This window comes from Pinus tabuliformis, chromosome 8 (genome assembly GCF_031772625.1).
Source record: "Pinus tabuliformis cultivar Carrire ecotype Pingquan chromosome 8, CPIR1, whole genome shotgun sequence".
NCBI lineage: Eukaryota > Viridiplantae > Streptophyta > Pinopsida > Pinales > Pinaceae > Pinus > Pinus tabuliformis.
Genome location: NC_142294.1, coordinates 1,989,204,357 through 1,989,228,588, shown reverse-complemented (window position 1 = coordinate 1,989,228,588; position 24,232 = coordinate 1,989,204,357). Strand labels below are relative to the sequence as shown.

Below are 24,232 nucleotides of genomic sequence, written 5' to 3'. Positions count from 1 at the left end.
TTAATTATTTGAAAAAAATTATATAAAAATAACAAACCATGTACCCAAAAAAAACCAATATAACCCATACAACGCCTAATCCACACTATACACATTATGATAAAGTGAGTGACCCTTATGAATATCATTAATACAAAGTCAGTTAAACAACATTGTAGTAGAGGGAAATTGAGAAACACTGGTAATAGTAATAATGGAAGTTAGTCGATTATAATAAGAATTTGAATAGCAATAATTGCTAGCTACTACTCTCATTACATAATTAGTACATTTATGTTAATTTTCTTTTTGGTTAAACCAGATCCAAGGAGATTTGAACCAATGATGTAATCCTACACCATCATCAGTTGTTATACAACCCCTGAACATTAGATGCATTCATAAGAAAAGATAATCCTACTTTGCAAAGTTCCCATACTTTCCTACCATTCATAGTGTTTGTTTCGCGGCTGCCCACTTGTCTCTCGGCAGTCGCTGTCTGCTCTGTCGTTCGCAGGTTTCCCGCTCTCCAGCAATCAATTCATTGAATTGTGGAATTCTTAGTTGGCCCATTGAACCATTGCGAGGTAAGGATTCTACAGTGGTAAGGTTCATTGGTCAAGGATTCTACATCGGCAGAGCCCATCTTCTTTCATGGGTCATCTTAAGCTCAGTGTATTTTTTTTTTCCTTTGGTTTATTCCATATATTGTTGCCAATGAATAGTCATCGTCGCCAGAATTTGGGAATTTGCTATTGAACATGGTCTTTTATTTATTTTTATTTGTATTGCAGACCCACTATCGGCTCCCAACACAGTAGAATTATCGATTTTATGTCATAAAAGGTATTTTCCGTGGTGCATATTTTCACACATCAGCTCTTCGTCTTAAAAACTGATCTTTGGTATTGCATTTTGTTTAGCAGAGCGGGGTTCCTGCTCCAGGCCTTCTATAAGTATAAGGTGGAGTTTCTGCCCCACGTTTGCAAAGTGGGGTTTCTGCTCTGATCTTTTGTCGAAGATGATCTCAACTTTGAGTATGAATATTTCAGGTTGGCCAAGAAGCTGTTCAGGTAGATCCCAGTTCTAGGTTCAACTAGTAGCCTGTCCATTTTCGTCATGTGGATAAGGACATTTTGAATTAGTATTTAAGTTTAAGTATGCTTAAAATTTTCAATTAATTTGCGCCTTTGCTTCATTCTGCCAAGGACCGTGGTAAATCAATTCCGTATTATTAAATTGACCATTACTAAATGGCTCTATATGAACTTTAATAAAAAGCTATTTAATTTTAGATTTTGTTCTTGAAGGATACCAGCCTGTCCAAACACACTATATTTTGGATTTTCCTATAAATAATTTTTTCTTTGGATGCTGGGGCGTAATAGAGATCTCACTGAGTTGATCTCTTTCCATCCAAGTACTTTTTAACTACTGTGACTCCGTCATTTGAAGCTTGCTCCCGAAGCATAAGTTGAGAATTTCATGCCTCTTCTTGCAAACACAAAGGGAACTTGTATAGATATCTAACGTTTGTTTGATTTTCAGTCATTTAACAATTGGAGTTATAGAGGACTACTTTATTTCCAGAAAGCCGAGACTTCATTTACTAGTTGATACATGTTCTGTTTAATGACTCTACCAAAGTTCATTTGCAGTCTATCCCAACGGTGAGACTTAAAAAAGCAAAAGAGCAGCAAATCTTGCTCATCATTTACATACAGCGAATAAAACTCGCACCTATTATTAACATGCTGATATCACCACCAGGAATTCATTTTCCTCATCATCCTCAGCAAGCTTTCTCCAAGATACCTCACTGTAATCCAATCCTCTGCAAACTGCATAGACCTGACTACTGCTTTATTCATATATCGATGGACCTTGATGGGAGGGTTTCCTCTACCCCATCACATAAGGTTTTTATCACCAATGAACCCTGTTCTTTGATGCAGGCCTGTTTGTACAATTTGTCTACTTCTTGGTTATGCTTTCGATAGATATGATGAAAATGTATTAATTCAAAACTGATTTTTAAGTCTTCTGCTGGCTGTAGGTTACTATGAAGACCTGGGTTTCTTTGGGATCTGTAGTCATTTAATCAGTGCACCACCAGCTTGGAGTCACCATAAATGTTAATCTCTTTGATGCCTTCTTCCTTGGCTACGTTCACTACTATTAGTATGGCTACAGCTTTTGTTTCAGCAAAATTTTTCGATCCTTATCCAAGACTACACTCGAACAGGATTTTATGGTTATCACTTTTCATGAGAATTCCACCAGCTCTACGTGCTTGGCTCACTGTTTGAAGCACCATTGAAGAAGTCATATGCTCCATTGGAATATTGGCATATTCCCTACTGTCCTCTTCTTTGCCTATTTTTTGTTTTTTCAAAGATCGCATAGGCTCCTTTAATTTTGTAATATATACGGAGAGTATCTGTAACAGCACCTTGGAATTGCTTCATTTTGAGTAAGATCAACTGCCGTTATTACAAAACAAGGCAGTGAATGTTGATTCTATTGTACTTCTGCTGCCTGCATCTTCTAGCCAATGAGATAGGGCTGCGTGCACAGTCTCCTCTTCCCATTTACCTTCACCCCCTGTCAATTCTTCTATAGCAGTTCTGCCCTCATTGGTAGTTGACATTTAAGGAAGAGAATGTTATTGGAACTGAACTGGTGGTTGAACCAAAAAACCCTCTGAACTGGGAACTGGCTGGAACCAATAAAAAAACCAGACTAAAAATCTGGTCGACCAAAACCACATAAAATATTCAAATTTTAAAGAGAAACATATACATTCATGTGCATCTATATGAATCTTGTTACCACTCAATCTAGGAGGGGTACCTAAGGGACAACTACTAGACCAAATGACAACAATGCTGTCACCTCAATCAGTGTCCCATGCTTTTTACGGACTTTCACCGATGGGAGGAGTCCCAGTATAAGGGAAATCACTCAAATGATAGAATCAATGGCAAATTATGATGTGATTTCCGAAGCCTATTCAAAGGAGAGACTCAAATAATGGCTCAACTGCTTCAAAGGGAAGCTAATGGCTCTCCAAGAAAGGCTTGTAAGGAGACCTAGACCTAGGAGGAAACATTATCTAATTACAAGGGATACTCCTAGACCAAAGGCTTCCCAAGGAGGCTAGATCTCTCTTTGTAAGATGATCACCATATAAGGATTTGATACCACTGGAGAGACCTAGAGAAAATCCAAGCAAGGCCTGGAGTTTGTAGAGGATGATTTTCAATGTGATCACTAGGTCGAGTAAGGATGAGAAAGGTCAACGAATGGTTAACTTCCTTTGATTTTTCAAGAGCAAATGACCTTTGGAACGCCACTAACCAGAGAAGTTTAAAGGTAGAATCAATATTGGAGCTAGGGCTTGAGATTTCTCTCAAACTAGCCACGAGAATAGCTTAAAATTTGGAGGGTCAATAGAGGACACTATAACGCAATAGCCTACCAATTCGCTCTCAAAAAGACCCCTCCTAAAGTAATTCGCACTAGGCCCTAGTTGACCTTCTAGGGTTAGGGCAGAAAATGGAAAAAGGGTGAAAAAGGAAATGGCTTTAGGTTGATCACTTAGGATTAGGACCAGTGCCCTATCAATTGGGAGAATGGAGTCAAGATTCCATTTGACATAAAGATTTCGCTCTATCAAGGAGATTTATGCAACTTTCGCTGACCCTAAGGAGGCAACAACTCGGCTACAATAAGTTTTTATACTTTGCTTGACAAGGAATGATGGAGATTCGAGGATGCACGGTGCAAAACGAGCCTCTAAGAACATTCATTCACAATATCTAATGAGTAATGCATGCAATACTTTTATAATCTCAGTTTTTCATGAATTCACATCAAATTAGGGCACATACAAGATTATGGCAAGATATTCCATACATTAGACATGCAACAATGTAAAGAAGTAACATCAAATAACACTTACAAGATAAAGCGAATATATTTATCCATCAAACTTGCAAATAGAAGCTCCAAGACAAGATAGCGAAAATCCCAAACATCAAAATGCATCAATGACATCCAATTTTGTCCATCAATTGTAGGTCCGAATTCTTTTACGAGAGAATCCAATCCAAATGATGATGAGGAACTTCAAATGAGGTCTCTTCAATTTATATGAGCCTCTTGTTGAGAAATCTATGGTAGCTAGATTAGGGTGATTTATCTTCACTTTGATAACTGCTTGTGATGTTCTTTACTTCAACTTGTAGCATTTATAATTAGCTTCTTCTTCTCTTGATTATTATAGTGTTTTTATCATCAAACAACTACCAAACTATGGAGATCAATAACACAAATGGACATAGAATATAGGCTGCTAGCCAGGGCCAAAACCTCTCCTAGAGAGGAAAACTGACAAGTAATTCTTCTCTTCGTATAGAATCTTCAAATGACGAATTCCAAGGCCCCTCCAAGACCAAGTCAACCTTCTTTTAGATGAGCTACAAAATTAACCCAAGTCAAACTACCTCAAAATTGTTGCAACTTCACTTCTGATCTCAAGTTTGGACTTGCAACTTCTTGACTTCGATTTTCAGCCTTATTGCAGAAATCCTAATTCGCATGTGTGGGTGGAAAGATGACAAAAGTAATCTTCTTCCTTCACTTAGAGTGCTCCTTTCTCCTTCGAAATTCGGCTTTCAAGCTTGATCTCTTTGACATCAAACTTCTACTCCTTTATATAATTGCAATTCAGACTTCGCTGCAACAAAATGATGCCCTAATTTCTTGCATGTGTGAGAGGATGTAGCCCAAAAACAATCTTCAAAAACTTCGATCTTTCTTCCTTTAGTTATCCTCTTACTCACTTGTCCCTTTTAGGTCTCTTTCTTGTTATTGTGAACGAACTTATTAGATGATCTTCAAATGAGGTTGAATGCCATTGTATATATACACACTTTCATGAAGCTCGAACATTCGTAATGAGGATGACTTGTCTTCTGTAGGCCTACTTCTTCTCTTGTAGGCCGACTTGGTCTTGGAGGGAGAATTTTGACACTTTTGACTCACAATAAACTCTTTTGTCTTGATACAAGATGCCCAATAGGGTTCTATTACATATTACAATGACTCTTTTGACTCTTTGACTCTATGACAAACCCTAGGAGCACACAGTGGATGCTTTGTCCTAGAAATAAATTGACCTTGAGCATGAAACACGTGCTATAAAATAACAATAATAAAATTTTCTCTTCTCTTTACATCAAATACATAAAATCAATATTACAAGAGACATTATGAAGACCGAACCTAGTTACGTATTTCAACACCTCTCACAAGTTCGAATGGTCTAATTAGCCTAATTAAGCCGTTAAAAATGTTTTAATGTGCAAAGTAACAATCCATTGGTGACAAGCCCACCAAATAGCTCAAAAGTATAAAACAAGCCTTCCTAATGAGGCCAAAATGATAAAATAATGGTGCAAAGGGCTGTTGGAAGGCCAAGATGAATCCTCAATGTGCCATGATGAAGAGGAGGGCTCCTAAATGATGATCGAGGGGTGGCAACTTGTTAAAATTGGCAACTAGGGCCAAATTCCACTTTAGACAACTCATTTGATGGAGATGATGATTGCATTGAATTCCTTTTTTTGAGAGGACCAAAATTGATCTAAAGATCATCAAATTTGGACAAGCAGAAATGTGTTTTTGAATTTATGCCCACACGTGTAAATTGTCAAGGTTGGCCACATCATCATGTAGGCTCATGAAGCCCAAGAGACATGTCACTTCACCTTCAACGACTTGTATAAATATAAGTGACCTCTCACCTCATTTGGCATCATCATCACTCACACATTCTTCTCTCTCCTCTCATTGGTTCGTACAACTATTGGGCATATTCTTTCTCTCACACGTGTGGCAAGGAGGACGAATTTCAAACAGAATTATAGGGCTGAAAATTTTAGTCTTTCCTGCAGTTTGACCAATTTTGACTTTGATTTTCCAAGCAATTTTTGAGTTCGATTTTTTGGGCAGTTTTTTGTTTGGACAGGCTACACTCTTTGACACAGAAACTGAGGTATTATGAGCACTTTGACTTCAGAGATAAATTGCAAGTTGACCGCAGACTTTAGGACACAGTTTGACCCCTGACTTTGGGATTGTTTTGGGCTGACTTTGACCTCCTGTTTAGGCCGAGTTTGACTGGGTATGACCAAGCTGCTTTAAGGACATTTTGATGCTACTTTGACTAGCGTTGACTTTCTGATTAGGGCTGAATTTCACTGCAGATTTGAAAGGGCTATTTTGACTTTGATTTGGCAAGTCAAGTTTGACTTTTTGTATCCTCTCTCTTTGTTGAACATTTGATATAATAATAAGAAGAATTGATCTAAGGGTTTTCCCCATCTTGGGGTTTTTCCGTGGCATTTGCCAAATCTGGTGTCCTCTTGTCTTGGCTTGTCTTTTGCATTTTATTTTATGTTCTATCTACAATTATTGTCAATGAGATTTATGGTTAATGTGATTGACATTGGAAAACTAAATTGGAAATTGTCATTGGGTTGCTAAAGGAACATTAACGTAATTGTGCTAAGCATAGAACATACCATTGTAAACTAAAATTAACATGGTATCAGAGCACATATGAAGACAAAGCCCAAGCAAGAGAGAGAAAACAATCACTTAGGGAGATCTGTTAGACAAGATTATTGGACTAGCCTCAATGGCTCCTACATCTTACTTCAAATATGAGGATAAGCTCAAGGAAAAATTTGACTATCATGCATGGAAGATGACTTTGGACTTGACTTTGGAAGAGCATGATGCCATGGACTATGTGCAGGGAAGAGTGGTGGAGCCTCCTTCAAACGCACTTGTTGCTGTTAAGACAAAGTATAGGAAAGGCGAGGTCAAATCTAAGAGAATTATCATAGACTCCATTCAAAAGCACTTGGTTGCCTATATTTATGATTTGGGAACATCTAAGTGTGAAAATTTCATCTATTGCAGTTACTCAAAATTATTATCCTAACTGTAAATTAAATTGTGTTGTTAATTTGCTACGACAAACAATGAATAAAATCAGAACTGCAATTTTCACCATAAAAATACTGCGGAAAATATTGGAAACTGAGAAATTCTAGCACATTAGTATTTTGATACAGTTATTTTTGGACAATTGTCTCTGGAAAAACCCAATGTGGGAAAGTCGATGCAGCAGATGAGGGTTTTATTATTATTCTTTAGCAACAATTTTGAGTACAATGTTTTAGATGCTCTACTGGCAATCTAATCTGAGGAAAATACTGGCAAAGTTATTGTGAGAATTTTCTCTCACCCCACAACTAATTTCTGCCACCGAAACTGCCTCCCTAGCCACACGCTGAGCCTTTTGCGTCACCCTCTGCGTAGTCGCAAAACCTCTTGGGAATTCAACTTTCCTCTCACTATCTCTTCCCAGGACTGGAATACTTCTTCCTGGAATGCTGCTACTCCCTCTGCCAACTGCTCCTCACCCTCTGGCTCTATCTTCCTTGTTGTATCTCTGCCTATGAGAAAATCGATTTGCCTGGGCAACTGTGTATCTGCACTGGTGTATTCTCCATCACCACATCGATCTCTTCTTATAGTCCACTGTTGGAGCACCAATGACAAAGATTAAAACTTAATCAATGGCTAGGATCATCTTTGGATCGATCCGTGTGTGTTTCTAGATGATTCTACCTTATCTCAATTAATACTGATTAATTAACCATATTCCCTAAGTTTGGACTTAGGAAATATTTAAAAAATCGGTTAATAATCTAATTGAGACACTTCTAAGTGGAATTTCTAGAAACGATTTCTGGGTTTTGGAGATATCGTATTCTAGCCTTTCCACCATATTTCGTAGTTAGAACACATTCGATGCTACAAAAACTAACACTTCCTCTTAGCGAGCAATGTGTTTTCGTGATGCACACCCTTCCACAACACTCTGTCTCTGTATCACCTCTATCACGCTGTTGATGTCTGACAAGAAACTTTATTGGAAATGACTGCGTTGCTCCCTCAGTCACAGTGCTGCTTCCTCAGTCATTATGTTGTTTCCTTAGTCACTCGCTATTCCCTCCGTCACAATCCATCAACCACTGCGCAACTTTAATGTTGCATTGGAGCTGCTACTGACCTTGCCATACTGCTGCCAACACTGCATCTGCACTGCAACTCCCTCTGATCTGTTGTTGCTGCAACTGCAACATCTGCAATTGAAAATCTGTCCTTGCTATTGGAATGAGTTCTCCACCATACCCATATGTTCTTTGAAATAAACGAACTTAGCTCTCCCTAGAGCTTTTGTGAGTATGTCTGCAACCTGCTCTTCTGTGGGAACATATTGTAGCTAGACCGCCCCACACTGTACACAATCTCTGATGAAATGACATCGAATATCTATGTGTTTCAACCTGTCATGAAACACTGGATTCTCAGAGAGCTTGATGCAACTATGATTATCACAATAGACTTTGGTCACCTCCATCCTCTGCCTGAACAAGCTTACTAGCAACTTTCGAAGCCATATAGCTTCACACATAGTTGTGCTTGCTGCCATGTACTCTACTTCTGTAGAGATCAGAGCTATCTATTTCTGCTTCCTGCTGCACCACGAAACCATCCCTGATCCAACGCTGAAGCAGTACCCGAAGGTACTTTTCCTGTCTACTGAACTGCCTGCCCAATCTGCATCTGTGAACCCACATAGTCTGACGTCATCCCCTCAAGTATATCTCAATCCATACTCGATTATGTTAACACATACCTCAGAATATGCCTCGCTGTTGCCCAATGTACCCTCTTCAGCTCTACCATGAACTGACTGAGAGTATTAACTGCGAAGAAAATATCTGGCCTAGTGTTGACCAAATACATGAGAGACCCAACAAGCTATTTGTACAAGGTGGGGTCGACATCCTTGTCATCTGATGCTTCTATCTTCTTCTAGTTGGTGATCAAGGGCGTAGACACGGGTTTACAATCTTGCATATGGAACCTCTTCATAATTTCTGTAGCATATCTTCCTTGCCAAAGGAAGATCTCCCCATCCTTCTGCCACACTTCCAATCCTAGAAAATAGTGCATCAACCCCAAGTCCTTCATATCAAACTCTGCTGCCAGGTTCCTCTTGCAATCCTCTATGAGCCCTGATGATCCTGTCAGAAAAAGATCATCCACATACAAAACTAGGATGAGTGGCTCACCCTGTACCATTAAATAGTAAATGCTGGGATTTGCATCACTCTTGACAAATCTCATCTGCTGCAAGTAGCTGTCAATCCGACCATACCATGCCCTAGGAGCCTGCTTGAGTACATATAGAGATTTCTTTAGTTAGCACACATGAGTGCGCCTCTCATGAGTCTCGAAGCCCTTTGGCTGTTCTATGTATACCTCTTCCTCTATCACCCTGTTCAAGAAAGCTGTCTTGACGTCCATTTGGTGAATTTGCCATCCCATCTGAGTTACTAGGGATATAACTGACCAGATAGAGGTGTATCTGGCAATTGGGGCGAAGGTCTCTTCATAATCTATCCCTTCTTTCTGTGCATACCCCTTTGACACGAACTTAGCCTTGTACTTTTCCACACTGCCGTCTGCAGCATACTTGATCTTGTAAATCCATATAGAACCTATAACTGACCTGTCTTCAGGCCTTGGCACCACCTCCCAAACATCATTCATCATGATAGAGCTATGCTCTTCTACCATGGTGTCTACCCACACCTGATGCTGTGCAGCCTTCTGAAAGCTGGAAGGTTCTGCAACCTGAGCCACCAATGCTTGGTACTTGTGAGGCTGTCTGCGCTGTCTTTTGTTTGTCTGAGGAGTTCCAGTAAACTCCTCTGCATCTCTCAGTGTCTGATGAACCTCTCTGTTGGCTCGATCACTAGTGGTGGGAGGTTCAACCAGCTCCTCCTCATCCTACCTCTGCTGGTCCGTCTGTTGAGAATTCCTCAGATCTCCTGCACCTGAGGAAATACTGGTACTAGTCACTGTACTCGATCCTTGTGACTGTCCTCTTACCAGTCCCGCAGGCTGCCCCTGCGGCTGGACCAAAGGAGCTTCTGCTGACTGATTTTGATCACCTGCAGGCATCTCATGAGATCTCCTGAAAGCTTGGTCCTCCATGAACTTCACGTCTTGTCTCACCACAATCTTCCTACTGCTAGGAATGTAGATCTTGTATGCCTTTGAGGTTTCACTATACCCAACGAGAAACCCCTTCTCTGCAGTCTGATCCAATTTGGTACGCTTTTCATCTGGCATGTGGCAATAAGCAACGCTGCCAAAGATCCTGAAGTGACTAACTTTTGGCTTCTTCCCTGTGAAGACCCCTTCTGGCGTTTTCTTCCCCAAAGCTCTATGAGGAGTCATGTTCTAGATATACACTATCGTGTTACATGCCTCTGCCCATAGAAACCTGGGCAAATCCTGGTCATATAACATAGCCTTTGCAACCCCAACTATGGTTCTGTTTTTCTGCTTTGCTACCCCATTCTGCTGTGGATTATATGGGGTTGTCCATTCTCTTTTGATGCCTTCCTTCGCACAAAAATATGTGAAGTCCTTATCAATATATTCTCCACCATTATCTGAGCGAAGCACCTTGATCTTCTTCCCTGTCACATTCTCCACAAGAGCCTTAAACTCTTTAAAGCGACCAAAGACCTCATCTTTGGTCTTCAAGAAGTAGATCTAGGTTTTCCTGGAATGGTCATCAATAAAGGTGACAAAGTATTCGACACCACTGAGAGCTCTAGTGGACATCGGGCCACAAATATCTGAATGTATAAGTCCTAACACGCCATCTGCTCTTGTAAAGTTTTGTAGATGTTCTATGCTAAGAGCAATTTCACTTTTCTCACAGCAATCATACAAGTAGATAAGCAAAATGCAGATAGAACATATAAGCAGATCTTACAGAAGACAAATCAGAAACAAGAAAAATGTATGTGTTTGTTTCGGCGGTCAACAGGATGCTTCAACCAGCAAAGTCTCCTTTGGTCAGCCAGCCCAGCATGTGTCACAACAACCCTCCAACCAGTAGATGAGTCAACCCAAGTTAGTTCTACAAAAGTCAACGCTGTCCTGAAAAGTCAACGCAGGGGCAGCGAGCTAAAAGTCAACGCAGCAGCAAAACAGTCAACCCTTTGACCTCGATTTTTGTGCCAGGTAGTATGGCCTTCAAAAATCGAACCTCCCACAAGTTTTCAGCTTGTTTGGACCAAGCGTTGACCAAAGTCAACGCTGGTCAAACTTCTGCGAAACCCTAGCAGCAGAAACCCTAGCAGCAGAAAAATCCTCTTCGTCCTTCCCACGTGTGGCTGAAATTCGTCCTCCAGGTAGCTCGTACTTTTTAGGATGAGAGAGGAAGATGTGAGTTGTGTTGTGATCAAATTCTCTCCAACTTTTCCTGTATATATATATCCATCAATGAGGGTGTGTGACACATCTGTTGGGCATGTGAGCCTACATTACAAAACTGGCTGACCTTTGCACATATAATTTATTAAGAATAATAAATTCAAAATATAAGTTCTGCTCATCGGATTAAGACTATTTTTATATGGATTTTACACCTCTCAGAAAGAGGAATCCAACAAAAATATTAGCCTCTTAATCTGAGCATCAGAACATGGAGTTTGGACCTAGTTGTCCAAATTTAACACTCCCTCTCAACTAGGGAGAACTCCATCTATTAGTGCAATTAACATCGTGAGTCATCCCGCCGAAACTTGCTTTGTTGGCTTCTTTATTTCAGAACAGAAGTGGGTCAGTCACAAAGACATCATTCCCCGACTGACATAATCAGTCCAGAGGTCCCAGACCTCACAAATCTTGATCCCAGATCAAGTGGTTGGACCATGCCATCCTAGATAGAGAGTACGGCAATCTCTGATGCGTCCATCAGTCTTTGCTAATAGTCTCTAGCTTTTCCACACCTCATTGGCCAAATGAGAGGTACTTCCCATGAGCCCTGAACTCAATGGGTAGGATGCATACGGGGCACAGATTAAATGAGTGGCGAACCAGCTCAATAATCACAAGGGTGGGGCAGAAGCATTATGAGTGCTTATAGCTCCGAGAAGCTATCCCCAAAGCCCCTCAGAGCTCCCAGAGCTCATCGTCCAACAGGACCCACATCATAGGGTCTTTCCACGACACCAAGACTCTCACGGAAGGTTAGGAACTTGACCTTCCCCAGGGGCTTAGTGAGAATATCCGCGACCTGCTCATTAGTTCCTATATGATCGAGCCTTACGGCGCCTCGCTGTACCATATCCCGGATAAAGTGGTACCTGATATCAATATGCTTGGATCGGTCGTGGAACACAGGATTCCCAGTCATACGAATCCCACTCTGATTATCACAGAGTATTACAGTGGTATCTAGCACATGTTGGAACAGCTCACTAAAGAGCTTCCTCAACCAAACTGCTTCACAACAGGCCATACTAGCAGCAATGTATTCGGCCTCCGCAGTGCTCAAAGCCACCGACTTCTGCTTCCTGCTCATCCATGAGATCGAAGCAGAACCAAGATTGAAACAGCATCCAGATGTGCTCTTACGATCCACCACACTGCCAGCCCAATCGGCATCAGTATATCCCCGGAGTATCACACTCCCGGCAGTGTATCTCAGCCCATGGTTTATCGTGCCCCGAAGATATCTCAAAAGATTCTTGGCACCAACCCAGTGAAAATGATGAGGCTCAACCATCTGTTGACTCAAAGTATTCACTGCAAAACATATGTCCGGACGGGTGTTCACTAAGAACATCAAAGCTCCTATGAGTTGACGATACTCAGTAGGATTGGCCAAGATAGGCCCTGCAGCGCTGCCACTCAACTTCTTAAAGTTGAGTTCCATTGGTGTCGACACGGACTTACAGTCCACCATCCCAAATCTTTCCAGAAGCTTCACAATATACTTTCCTTGAGAAAGGAAAATCTCTCCAGGTCTCTGCCAGACCTCCAGGCCTAGGAAATAGTGCATCAGTCCTAGGTCTTTCATCTCGAACTCAGCAGCAAGCTCCCTCTTACATTGATGAATGAGAGGGTCATCACCTGTCAGGAAGAGGTCATCCACATACGGCACTAGAATGAGAGGCTTTCCTTCCTCAACCTTAAAGTAAAGGTTTGGATCAGCATTGCTTCGAGTGAAGCCCAGCTTCATCAAGTAACTATCCATCCTCTCATACCAAGCTCTGGGTGCTTGCTTTAACCCATAGAGGGCTTTCTTCAACCTGCAGACATAAGTGTCTCGATCTTGAACTTCAAATCCCAGAGGTTGTTCTACATACACCTCTTCCTTTATTGCACCATGCAGAAAAGCGGTCTTGACATCCATCTGATGAAGACTCCATCCTTGCGTAGCAGCAAGGGCTATGATGGATCGGATGGTGGTATATCGAGCCACAGGTGCAAATATATCGTCATAGTCAATTCCTTCCTTTTGAGAGAAGCCACGGGCAACAAATCTTGCCTTAAACTTTTCAGCACTCCCATCAGATCCATGTTTAATCTTGTAGAGCCATTTAGCGGTGACAACAGATTTGTCCTTCGGTCTCGGGACCACATCCCAGACATCATTCTTCATAATAGCCTCATATTCTTCATGCATAGCATCCTTCCAGACTTGATGCTTGATGGCTTCTTCAAAAGATCCAGGTTCAGATTGTATAATAGTACTCATGGCAGCTAGATACCCTTGGTATCTACACGGCTTCTTGCTTTCTCGGAATGTTCCCCTTGGGGCAGCATGACCCTCAGCATCTTCGAGGGTGTCCCTGAGCCATGATGGCCTCTTTCCTAGAGAAGGGGAAGGATCAATAGGGTCCATTGGCCCTTCAACATTAGGCATAGTCTCATCCTGGGGTTCTTCCAGATTTCTAGGTCTTTCTTCATGGTTTTCTTCAGATCTAGGAAGATCTACTACTTTCTTTAGGGAAGCATCTTCGTCAAAAGTGACATCATGGCTTATCTCTACTTCCCTTTGACCAGGTACATAGACTCTATATGCCTTAGAAGTCTCACTGTAGCCCACAAACATTCCTTTCTTCCCAGTAGCATCCAGCTTACTTCTCTTTTCTTTCGGCACATGAAAATAGACAGGACATCGAAAAATTCTAAAATGTGAGACATCAGGTTTCTTACCAGAGAAAACCTCTTCGGGAGTTTTGGAGTCCAAAGCGGAATGAGGGCATCGGTTTTGAATGTACACAGCAGTATTTGCATCTTCTCCCCACAGAAACTTTGGAAGACCCTGGTCACATAGCATGGCACGGGCAGCTTCCACAATAGTCCTATTCTTGCGTTCAGCAACACCATTCTGCTCAGGAGTATATGCAGTGGTAGTCTCCCTCTTAATGCCAGCTTCTCTGCAAAAGTCTTTGAACTCATTTGACTCATATTCAGTGCCATTGTCAGTCCTCAAAATCTTGATCTTCTTTCCGGTCATATTTTCCACCAAGGCTTTGAAGGTACGGAACCACATGAAAGCCTCATCCTTCTTCTTCAAGAAGTATATCCAGGTTTTGCGAGAGAAGTCATCAGTAAATGTCATATAGTAAGAACATCCCCCCAGGGATGTTACAGGCAACATACCGGAAAGATCAGAATGGACCAGTTGCAATATCTCAGATGTCTTTGTGACACTTGAGGGGAAAGGTCCCCTTGTATGTTTTCCTTCAGCACAACCCTTACATACACCTTTATGATTATTTCCAAAATCAGGCATCCCTGTCACCACCTTCCTTGCTTCGGGAAGAGCCTTGTAATGAAGGTGTCCAAATCTTCGGTGCCATAGTTCGGTTTGACGGATAGTATCACAAGTCATAGCTCCCAACGGACTCCCTCCAACCTGGTAGAGTGTACCAACTCTAAAACCAATTGAGATAGCTTCCTTGAAGCTCTTCTTCCACATGAGTACCTTTCCATCAGAGAAAGTTACATTGAATCCTTTGTCTTCCATGGCAGATACAGACACAAGGTTCTTCTTCAATTTGGGTACATAGAGTACATCTTGTAGATGGAGGACTTGTCCTTGAGACAAGTGGAGGGTCACAGTCCCGGTCCCTTTCACAGGATAAGTGGCATTATCCCCAAGGATAATTTCTAGATTAGTATCCCTTTCAACCATGTCAGAAAGTGCTTCCTTGAATCCGGTGATGTGTCTTGAGGCACCACTATCGATTAGCCAGACATCCATAGTGTCGGGCGGAGATGTAGCTGAGAGAGCAGATATTAGAATATACTCATTTCTTTTATCAACAACATTAGACTCCTCATACCTGGTATTTCTGGTCCTTTTAGAAGGTGGATGGTTTCCTTCAAAGTGAGCCTTCCTCTTTCCTTTGGATTTGTCATTTCTTTGATTCCCATTCCTTCGGTTGTTGTTGTTGTCGTCACTATCGGGAGAATTCTTCTGGAAGGGGCATTCTCTAGCATAGTGTCCAGTCCTATGGCAGGTGAAACATTTACCCTTCTTCTTTTGAGTCTTAGTCCTTCCTTTGTCCTTGGAACCACCAGAGTTCTTCTTTCGGGAATGAGCAACATAGGCAACATTTCTTTCATTATCAAATTCCTTCATCCTTGTTTCTTCTTGCATACATCTAGACAGAAGCTCATCAAAGTTAGGGATGGTATTATTGTTGAGAATGGTAGTTGTGAATACTTGCCATTCATATGGAAGTCCTCCAAGTGCGGTGATAACCATCTCACGATCAGCTATTGTCTCCCCAATAGCTAGCAGATTGTTCCTGGTTTCGGTCAACTTCATAAAGAAAGTTTGAATAGACTCGTCTCGGCCCTTCTTCATATTCTGCAACTTGTTCTTGAGGAATAGCACTTGGTTCACATTGTTTACTCGGAACATAAGTATCAGTTTGTCATACATCTCCTTGGATGTGCCTAGTTCAGATATGTAGGCAACCAGACTCTTATTTATGGATTCCCTGATCAGCAGTTTTGCTCTGATTTCTCCCTTCTTATACTTGTGTTTAACAGCAGCAGAGGCATTTGATGGAGGTTCTTGAATCTTCCCTGTCACATGATCTAGGAGATCATGATCTTCTAATTTGAGATCTAATAACATCTTCCAGGCATGGAAGTCATCACTTCCAGTCAGCTTGTCATTCTCCCTGAATTCAAGCTTAGAGGAATCCATTTCCTTCGATGATGATTGCTATAGATAGAGTTTGTCTTCACCTCAGCTCTGATACCATGTAAAGTTTTGTAGATGTTCTATGCTAAGAGCAATTTCACTTTTCTCACAGCAATCATACAAGTAGATAAGCAAAATGCAGATAGAACATATAAGCAGATCTTACAGAAGACAAATCAGAAACAAGAAAAATGTATGTGTTTGTTTCGGCGGTCAACAGGATGCTTCAACCAGCAAAGTCTCCTTTGGTCAGCCAGCCCAACATGTGTCACAACAACCCTCCAACCAGTAGATGAGTCAACCCAAGTCAGTTCTACAAAAGTCAACGCTGTCCTGAAAAGTCAACGCAGGGGCAGCGAGCTAAAAGTCAACGCAGCAGCAAAACGGTCAACCCTTTGACCTCGATTTTTGTGCCAGGTAGTATGGCCTTCAAAAATCGAACCTCCCACAAGTTTTCAGCTTGTTTGGACCAAGCGTTGACCAAAGTCAACGCTGGTCAAACTTCTGCGAAACCCTAGCAGCAGAAACCCTAGCAGCAGAAAAATCCTCTTCGTCCTTCCCACGTGTGGCTGAAATTCGTCCTCCAGGTAGCTCGTACTTTTTAGGATGAGAGAGGAAGATGTGAGTTGTGTTGTGATCAAATTCTCTCCAACTTTTCCTGTATATATATATCCATCAATGAGGGTGTGTGACACATCTGTTGGGCATGTGAGCCTACATTACAAAACTGGCTGACCTTTGCACATATAATTTATTAAGAATAATAAATTCAAAATATAAGTTCTGCTCATCGGATTAAGACTATTTTTATATGGATTTTACACCTCTCAGAAAGAGGAATCCAACAAAAATATTAGCCTCTTAATCTGAGCATCAGAACATGGAGTTTGGACCTAGTTGTCCAAATTTAACAGCTCTGCTGTCACTTCTTGGGAATGCTGCCTTAGCATACTTCCCAAGTACGCATCCTTTGCACACATCATCGTGTTCCATGCCAAGTTCTGGAACCCCTGTAACTATTTCCTTGAGCATCTTGAGTGCTCCATGGTGTAGATGTCCCATTCTCCTATGCCATAACTCATTCAGATCCTTCCCACCGCTATTGTCACTGCCTATCAGTGCCATTGGAGAGTCGAGCTGCAACTTGTACAATCTGTTGCTTCAGACTCCAATCTGTCTTACCTTCTTCCAGCTTGAGTGTTTAATAAACACTCTCTTCCCTACGAAGTGGATATCATATCCTATATCTTGTAGCTGGGATACTGAAATCAGGTCATACTGAATCCTGGCACATGCAGTACATATGTAGTGCTGGTGCTTGCTCCTGACTCCCTTTGAAATTCGATGGTACCTCTCCCTACTGGAGTACACTTAGTTTTGTTTCCCATCGTAATATGGAAGTCCATCTGCTCCTCCTGGTAGTTAGAGAAATATTCTCTAACCCTTGTCATATGAGTTGACGCTCCACTGTCTATATACTAGACACCTTGTGATAAGAAAGCAAATTTATCCTCCAATGTGGAAGATAACTCTGAAGCTCGCTGAATATCAAACCGTTCCATGGCCAAACTGTGTGCTATTCCCCTCTCGACGTTGAATCTGCTTTTGCAACTTGCAACAAAAACCTCTGCGTCCAACTAGGAATTTGCTTAGCGAAAATCTGAGCTGCAGCTATTCCCTCTGTCCGATGGAATCACTGATCTAGGAAATTCGAACTTTTTCAGCCTCCTGCACTGAAAAATCAAACTTCTTCAAGCAAATCGGCCTGCTTGGCAATGAACTGCGCTACCTAAAAGATTGTGGCTTGCTACTCCTCTTGAGCAGCGAAATTCTTTTCTTTTCGCTTCTGAGCTTCCGGCTTATCACTTATGCTCTGATACCATGTGAAAATTTCATCTATTGTAGCAACTGGAAATTATTATCTTGATTGTAAATTAAATTGTGCAGTTTATTTGCTACGACAAACAATGAATAAAATCACAACTGCAATTTTCACCATAAAAACACTGCGGAAAATTTTGGAAACTGAGAAATTCTAGCACATGAGAATTTTGACACAATTATTTTTGGACAAACCTAATGTGGGAAAACTGATGCAGCAGATGAGGGTTTTATTATTATTCTTCAGCAACAATTCTGATTACAATGATTTAGATGCTCCACTGGCAATCTAATCTGAGGAAAATACTGGAAAAATTATTGTTAGAATTTTCTCTCACTCTACAACGAATCTCTACCACCGAAACTTCCTCCCTAGCCACACCCTGAGCCTTCTGCGTCACCCTCTGCGTAGTACTTGCACAAAACCTCTTGGGAATTTTGCCTTCCTCTCATTGCCTCTTCCCAGGACTGGAATACTTCCTCCTGGAACGCTGCTACTCCCTCTGGCACTTGCTACTCACCCTCTAGCTCTATCTTCCCTACTGAATCTCTGCCTTTGAGAAAATCAAACTGCATGGGCAACTCAGTATCTGCATTGGTGTTTTCTCCATCACCACAACAATCTCTTCTTATTATTCACCATTGGAGCGCCAACAACCAAGATTAAAACTTAATCAATGGCTAGGATCACCTCTGGATCGATCTGTGTGTGTTTCTAGATGATTTTTACCTTATCTCAATTAATATTGATTAATTAACCATATTCCATAAGTTAAGACTTAGGAAATATAAAAAAAACGGTTAATAATCTAATTGAGACACTTCTAGGTGGAATTTCTAGAAATGATTTCTGGGTTTTGAAGATCCCATGTATTCTAGCCTTTCCACCAAATTTCGTGGCTAGAACACATCCGATGCTACAAAAGCTAACACTAAGGAGATGTATGATAAGTTGGTTGGGATGTTTAAAGCAAACAATGCAAATCAAATCCTCTTTCCCAAGAACAAGTTGAAGGACATCAAGATGGATAAAGGGGAGTCTATCCAATCCTACTTTATGAGAATAACTCAAATAAAAAATGATTTACTATCTATTGGAGAAGTTATTGTTGTCAGGGAGCTCACTCTCATTGCACTCGGAGGTCTTTCGAGAGCATGGGATGTGTTTAACACCACCATTCTAAAAAATGACAAGATTCCTAGTTTCGATGAATTATTAGCTAGATGCATTCACACTTGGATTTAGGGTTGATGGTCTCTATCAAGTTGGAGGAAGTCCTTTGGGAGCTTTGGCTAGCAATACTTCTCTTCAATCTGAGCTATGGCACCAGAGGTTTGCCCACTTACATTTCAAAGCCTTACCTGAGGTAAGGAAGATGGTCACAGGTATGCTCGAGTTCAACATGAATCATGAAGGTGTTTATCAAGGATGTGCAATTGGGAAACTTACAAGGGGACCATTCCCTTCTAGTGAAAGCCAAACTGATGATATTCTTCAATTGGTCCATTTTGGCCTATCTGATATATTGCCTGTAACATCATTGGGAGGATACTTATACTATGCAATCTTTGTGGATGAATTCTCACGCAAAACATGGATCTATTTCTTGAAGAAGAAAGATGAAGTGTTCAAATGGTTTCGTTCTTTGAAAGCATTGGTGGAAAATTAAATAGGGAAGAAAATCAAGATATTGAGTTCCAACAATGGAACCGAATATGAATCAAATGAATTCAATGACTTTTGCTGAGAGGATGACATTAAGAGGGAGACAATTGTTCCATACACTCCTGAGCAAAATGGAGTTGCTAAAAAGAAGAATCAAACAATCATGGAAGCCACCTGTGCCATGCTCCATGATTAAGGCCTATCGAAGTTCTTATGGGAAGAAGCTGCCAACATTGCCGTGTATGTTCAAAATAGGAGCATACATCAGACAATGGATTTCAAAACACTTGAGGAGATCTTCACTGGTAAGAAACCCGATGTTTCTCATTTCAGAATATTTGGTTGTCTCGTGTATTTTCATGCGCCAAAATAGAAAAGAAACAAGTTGGAAGCATTTGGGAAGAAAGGTATTGTTGCCTACAGTGAAAATCCAAAGGCATATAGGATGTATGTGCCTGGTCAAAGAGATGTGGAAGTAAGCCATGATGTCACCTTCGATGAAGACACTGCCCTTGGGAAAGCTAGAGATCTCTCTATCCCAAGGAAGAACAATTATGATGTTGCAAACAAAAAACCAGAATGAACCTCCAATAGATGAGTCTATGCCCGATGTTGAAGGCCCGATGGATCCCATTGATCCACCTCCTGGTGATCCCTCTACCTCAAGGAAAAGACCTTTGTGGCTCAAAGATACTCTTGAAGATGCTGAAAAACAAATTGCTCCAAGAGGGACATTTCGTGAAAGTAAGAAATCAAATAGGTATGAAGGGTACTTAGTTGTTATGAGTACCATTGTTCAAACTGAACCATGTATGTTCGAAGAAGCTATAAAGCACCAAGTTTGGAAGGATGCGATGAATGAGGAATATGAATCTATCATGAAGAATGATGTCTGGGAAGTGGTGCCTAGACCCAAGGACAAGTCTGTAGTCACCTCAAAATGGCTATACAAAATTAAACATGGAGCTGATGGGAGTGTTGAAAAATATATGGCCAGGTTTGTTGCTTGAGGCTTCTCTCAAAATGAAGGAGTGGACTATGGCAAGATATTTGCACTGGTTGCCTGATATACCACTATCCGATCTATTATTGCTCTCACTGCCACTCAAGGATGGAGCCTACATCAAATGGACGTTAGGACTGCTTTCTTAAATGGCTCACTTAAGGAGGAAGTCTACTTGGAACAATCTCAGGGGTTCAAAGTACAAGGTCGAAGGACACATGTATGCAGGTTGAAGAAAGTCCTCAATGGGTTGAAGCAAGCCCCTAGGGCTTGGTATGAGAGGATTGATAACACTCTTATGAAGCTGGGATTTACAAGGAGCGATGATGATCCTAACCTATACTTCAAAGTTGAAAAGGACATGCCTCTCATTTTGGTCCTTTATGTAGATGATCTCTTTTTGACACGTGCAAACCCTCTCATTTATCAATGCTAGAGAGAGTTGACTTCCGAGTTCAAGATGAGGGACCTAGGTCTGATGCACTACTTCCTAGGCTTGGAAGTCTGGCAAAAGCCAAGTGAGATTTTCCTTTCTCAAGGAAAATACATTGTGAAGCTGTTCGAGAGATGTGGGATGGTGGATTGCAAGTCTGTGTCAACTTCAATAATCTATGTGGAAGTGCTACTGGGCCCGAATTGGCAAACCCTTCTGAATATAAACAACTTGTTGGGGCCCTGATGTTCTTGGTAAACTCTCGTCCGGACATATGCTTTGCTGTGAATACGTTGAGTCAATTTATGGTCAAGCTTCATCACGTACATTGGATTACTGCTAAGCATCTCTTGAGATATCTCCATGGCACAATCTACTATGGACAGAGATACACTACGGGAATTTGAGGCTACATGGATATACTGATGTTGACTGAGCTAGCAATGTGGTGGATTGAAAAAGCACATCTGGATGTTGCTTCTCTTTGGGGTCTGCATCAATTTCTTGGATGAGGCGGAAGCAAAAATCAGTTGCTTTAAGCACCGCTGAGGCCGAATACATTGCAACTAGTATGGCCTGTTGTGAGGTTGTTTGGTTGAGGAAGCTCTTTAGTGAGCTATTTGAGCATGTGTTAGATACCATCGTGATCTTTTGTGACAACCAGAGTGGGATTTGCCTTTCAGAGAATCTTGTGTTTCACGACTGCTCCATGCACATTGATATCCAGTAGCACTTTGTCCAGGATATGGTGCAACAGGGATTAATAAGGCTCCAACACATCAGGAGTAATGAGTAGGTTGTAGACATCCTCACGAAGCCCTTATGGAAGGTCAAATTCTTAGCCTTCCGAGAGAGACTTGGAGTCATGAAAAGACACTCCCATGAGGGTCCCGCTTGAGTTGAACACTGAGCTCTGGGAGCTCCTGGGGGCTTGGGGTACTTCTTGGAGCTATGAGCGACCACAGGGTGATTGGTTCACCTTCCCTTGTAGGTACGCTGTGTATAGGGTGAGTGGTTCACCTTCCCCTGTGATACGCCATGATGGTTGGCATGTGTGTAGGGTGAGTGGTTCACCTTCCCCTACGATTGATGATATATGCATAAGATGAGTGGTTCACCTTCTCCTATGGCATATGTGCAGGATGAGTGGTTCACCTTCTCCTGCGGATGCCCCAACATACATCCTACATCATCTGACCAATGAGTTGGGAAAAGTGGATAGGGACCATAGCACTACAAATGGATGCACGTGTACAACCGTACTCCCTATGTCTAGGATGCATGGTGTTCAACAACTTGATCATTCAAGATCAAATCTGATTGGGGTTCTACCCCTGGACTGACTTTTGCTAGTGGAGAGTGGCAAGGTCTTGTGACTCGATCAATTCTTCTTCATTATTACATCATTGTTTAGTAGAGTTGAGACGAGATACAGAGATGGTACATGACGACAGGATGGCATGATGATCGATGATGATGGATGGATTGGTAGGTGGAATTCTCCCTAGTTGAGAGGGAGTGTTAAAATTGGAAACTAGGGCCAAATTCCACTTTAGACAACTCATTTGATGGAGATGATGATTGCATTGAATTCCTCTTTTCAAGAGGACCAAAATTGATCTAAAGATCATCAAATTTGGACAAGCAGAAATGTGTTTTTGAATTTATGCCCACACGTGTAAATTGTCAAGGTCGACCACATCATCATGTAGGCTCATGAAGCCCAAGAGACATGTCACTTCACCCTCAACGACTTGTATAAATATAAGTGACCTCTCACCTCATTTGGCATCATCATCACTCACACATTCTTCTCTCTCCTTCTCTCATTGGTTCGTACAACTATTGGGCATATTCTCTCTCTCACACGTGTGGCAAGGAGGACGAATTTCAGACATAATTATAGGGCCGAAAATTTTAGTCTTTCCTGCAGTTTGACCAACGTTGACTTTGAATTTCCAGACAAATTTTGAGTTTGATTTTTTGGGTAGTTTTCTGTTTGGGCAGTGCGCAATATTTGGTGCAGAAACCGAGGTGTTCAGAGCACTTTGACTGCAGAGATAAATTGCAGGTTGACCGCAAACGTCAGGGCAGAGTTTGACCAAGTTTGAACGCTGACTTTGTGTTGGAATTTCTAAGTTTAACCCGTTAGAAATTCTTCCTCTACTATTTGATTTATTTCTTCCTACTTGTTCAATTACTTAACAAGTTATTTACCATGTAAATACTGAAAATAAATACAAGTATAGTCTCAACACATACAGATCATCAACTGAAAGTAAACAAGCACACAAGTGACACCGTTGTTTTTGGACTAATGTCCCCAAAAAAACCTAATGTGGGAAAACTGGTGCAACTATTTAGAGGGTTTTATTATTATGCAGTTTTTAGAATACAACCTGGGTGCCAGAAATGGCTCACCCAACAGAGAATGCCCTCGGCAGTAGTACCTCTCAGTCGGAGACAGATATTCCGGCTAAATCACTAGATGAACGATCCCACAGCAACAATACAACTTTTGCTGCTCTACGTCACCCTGATAGGGACTGCGTCACCCTATCCAACTCTCCATTGCCAATCTGTCCCATGAAAATCTCCCAGCGTTGCCTCTAGGGCCTGCGTCAGCCTCTCTGGCCCAGCGTCAGCCTATCTGGCCCAACGTCAGCCTCTCGGGGCTCTGCGTCAGCCTTTGGAGCCTCTGTGTCTCACACGTTGGCCCTCTTTGGCTCTGCGTAGCTCCTGGCTGCCTCTGCGTGGCCTCTAGCTACCTTTGCGTGGCCTCTAGCTGGCTCTGCATCAACCTATCCTGGCTTCTGCACTGATCCTCCCGGTACTAACTCTGCCTCTCTGCTATGTATTCACTGCCCCTCAGCTGCAACTCATATCACTTCACTCAATTTCCTCAGCAAACCCTGCCCCAGAAAATCGAGTTCTTGATCTCTCTCGGTGTGCTCTAATTGGCCCTCAAGCCTCCTCTTATACTTTTTTCATTGGTCCATCAATGGCCGAGATTAAATCTCTAATCAACGGCTAAGATTAGATTTGGCTTGATCCATGACTTTTGGACCATTTTAACCCAGTTTT

General features: G+C 41.6%; 1 protein-coding gene across 7 annotated transcripts in view; it reads left to right on the top strand.

The window, feature by feature from the left end:
* Nucleotides 1–370: 370 nt before the first annotated feature.
* Nucleotides 371–24,232, top strand: part of LOC149244420 (uncharacterized) — a 159,702-nt gene continuing 135,840 nt past the window's right edge. For 2 of the 7 annotated variants that reach the window (XM_089374844.1, XM_089374849.1), the window contains exons 1-3: nucleotides 371–566; nucleotides 774–825; nucleotides 906–1,052. In XM_089374844.1, coding sequence (XP_089230970.1) covers nucleotides 1,001–1,052 — 52 coding nt within the window. In that variant the 5' untranslated portion in view covers nucleotides 371–566; nucleotides 774–825; nucleotides 906–1,000. Of the gene's footprint in view, nucleotides 655–773; nucleotides 826–902; nucleotides 1,053–24,232 lie in introns of all 7 variants that reach the window. The other 5 variants (XM_089374850.1, XM_089374846.1, XM_089374845.1 and 2 more) reach the window with 5 other exon arrangements.